Source organism: Ceratotherium simum, chromosome 29 (assembly GCF_057802395.1).
Source record: "Ceratotherium simum simum isolate JZ-2026a chromosome 29, ASM5780239v1, whole genome shotgun sequence".
In the NCBI taxonomy this organism is placed as follows: domain Eukaryota; kingdom Metazoa; phylum Chordata; class Mammalia; order Perissodactyla; family Rhinocerotidae; genus Ceratotherium; species Ceratotherium simum.
Genome location: NC_141928.1, coordinates 30,341,621 through 30,344,242, shown reverse-complemented (window position 1 = coordinate 30,344,242; position 2,622 = coordinate 30,341,621). Strand labels below are relative to the sequence as shown.

The following is a 2,622-nucleotide window of genomic DNA, read 5'->3' as shown; positions in this document are numbered from 1 at the left end:
CCATTTACTTGTTAAAAACTTTTCTTCTTACTAGATGTTTTACTGCTTCCTTCACATCCTTGTTCCTAAGACTGTAGATTAAAGGATTCACCATAGGAGTAATAATCCCATAGAACATGGATATAAGTTTGTCAGTAGCATCCTTGTCATCTGAACTAAGTGTCTCTTTCGACTTGGGCTTCATGTACATGAAGAGAATGGTTCCATAGAATATTATCACCACAGTCAGGTGGGCTGAGCAGGTAGAGAAGACTTTGCTTCTCCCCTCAGAAGAGTGAATTTTGAGAATGCTAACAATGATTAATGTGTAAGAGATAATGATTAATAACAGTGGTGTCAATATGAACAATGTTGTGGCCACAAGCATGATGAACTCATTTCTTGAGAGGTCAGCACAGGCCAATTTCATGACAGCCAGAATTTCACAGGAGAAATGATTGATGACGTTATTCCTACAGAAAGGCAACTGTACTACAAACACAGTTTGTACTGCAGAGTTGACAACTCCTATGATCCAAGACCCTGCTGCCATGGGCACATAGGAATCCTTACTCATGGTGACAGAATATCTCAGAGGGTTGCAGATAGCCACATACCGGTCAAAGGCCATCATGCCCAGGAGCACACACTCTGTTGTCCCCATGGCCAAGCCGAGGAACATCTGCACTGCACAGCCAGAGAAGGAGATGGTCTTTTTTTCCGAGAGAAAGCTCACCAGCGTGGAGGGCATGGAGGTGGTGGTGTAGCAGATGTCCAAGACGGAGAGGTTCCCCAGGAAGAAGTACATAGGGGTGTGAAGGTGGGAGTCCAAGATGCTGATTAAAATAAGGGTGCCATTGCCCAGAAGGATGACCACATACATTATTAAGATGAGCACAGAAAAGAGCAGCTCAAGCCTTGGGTAGCCGGAAAGCCCCTTCAGAAAAAATTCCACCAGAATGGTTTGGTTTTCCCGTTGCATTTTACTGTTTCTCTTTCACCTGTAAGACATCAGCGTATGTTAAAACAAAGTATGTATTCTACTATGATTACTTTCCACTGTGTGCTAATGCACAAGTACCATACACTCCCAGAGAAAAGAAATAACAAAAGAAAGGAACCAAGAAAGAAGGGAAGCAATAAAGAAAATGGATTGTAGAGGGGGAAGGTATGACTGGAGAGAGGGAAGGGAAGAGGAAACTGACAGGTTTTAAGCTACACATAACAGCCATGTAATTCATTTAATCTCATCCCAGTTCTAGGAGACAGGAATTATTCTCCACAGTTTACAGATAAGTACTTCAAAGCAGAAATCTTAAGGAACCTTGACTAAAGCCAGAGCTAAGATTCAAACCTAAGCCTTCCTTGCTGAAGCCTGAGCTTTTTCTCATATTTGTCATCACATATGTTAACCAGAGGTTATAATAAAAATGGGTATTGGATTATGTATAACTGATCAATAAACCATTTTTGTTGGCTACAGACCACCACACAACAGATCAACAATCTTGTCACTCCTTTAAATTATGCTGTGTTATGTTTATTATCGGTCTTGCCCAGTAGCATGTAAACTTTATATAGGCAGGTATCTTTTTCTTCTTTACTGCCACAGGCCCAATATCTAAAATAGAGAGGACGCAGAGATAGAGGTTCAAAAATATTTGTTGAGTAAATGAGTAAAATCAATGACAAAATAATGACTAACATTTCTTACTCTGTACCAATCCTTTACTGATTGTTTTTTTGGTGCATTACCTAATTTAGTCTGAAGAGCAACCCTATTAGGCAATTGCTGTTATTATTAGTGTCATCTTCCTCATCATATAGAGGAGGAAAATAAGGCACAGAAAAGTTAAGTAATGTGCTTAAGGCCAAGGTCACGTAGCTAAATAAGTGGTAGAGCCAAGACTTAAGCCCAAGATATATGGCTGCAGAGTACAAGCTCTTAATTGTTCATTTTGCAGAGAACTTGGCTCACAGGCTACAATACTTTGTCATCTAATTGACAGTACCAACATGTCAAAAGAAATATCAGACCAAAAAATCTGATCGGTCAGAAAGAAGCAAGATTTCTACATGGCGATTTGAGAGCAGTTGATTTTGATACTTTATATTTTGCTAGGAAATTATTCATAGAATGACAATAAATGTGTTGTCATGGAGCTGCATTTAATTCTTATAATTCTGTGGTCTCCCTTATATGAGTAGTTCTATCTCCTTTTTCATAACTATTCTTAACTGATTGTTTTTTCTTTATTAGTGTCACAAGAGGTGGTCCTGTATTATAGGTCTTCTCCCCCCCAAAAAAAGCATTTGAATAGATTATTCATTGCACATTTTTTAGTTTCTTTTATGAGAGTATTTGGTCCATTCACTTTAAAATATAATTATTAATGTACTTCAATTTTTCTTTCCATATATTTTATTTTTACTAAGACTTATTCTGCATTACTGCATTTTCTTTTTTCCCACTTCCTTGTTTTTGCTGGTTAAGTTGTCATTCACTATTTGTTTTCATTTACTTGAACACTTTACTCAGTTTTTCCATTTCAAAAGTGGTACCTTCTCTTTCTCTACTCTTATAACTTGACTTACAGGACCCAACCATTTGCTCATAAAGATTAACTATTTTTTCCACTAGAG

General features: G+C 37.9%; 1 protein-coding gene across 1 annotated transcript; it reads right to left on the bottom strand.

Annotated features, from left to right (window-relative positions):
- LOC101399544 (olfactory receptor 13C2) lies at window positions 1-961 on the bottom strand. The gene has a single exon (XM_004423280.3). The coding sequence runs from the start codon at window positions 959-961 to the stop codon at window positions 5-7; it is 957 nt and encodes a 318-aa protein (XP_004423337.3). The 3' UTR covers window positions 1-4.
- Between the last annotated feature and the right edge of the window lie 1,661 nt (window positions 962-2,622).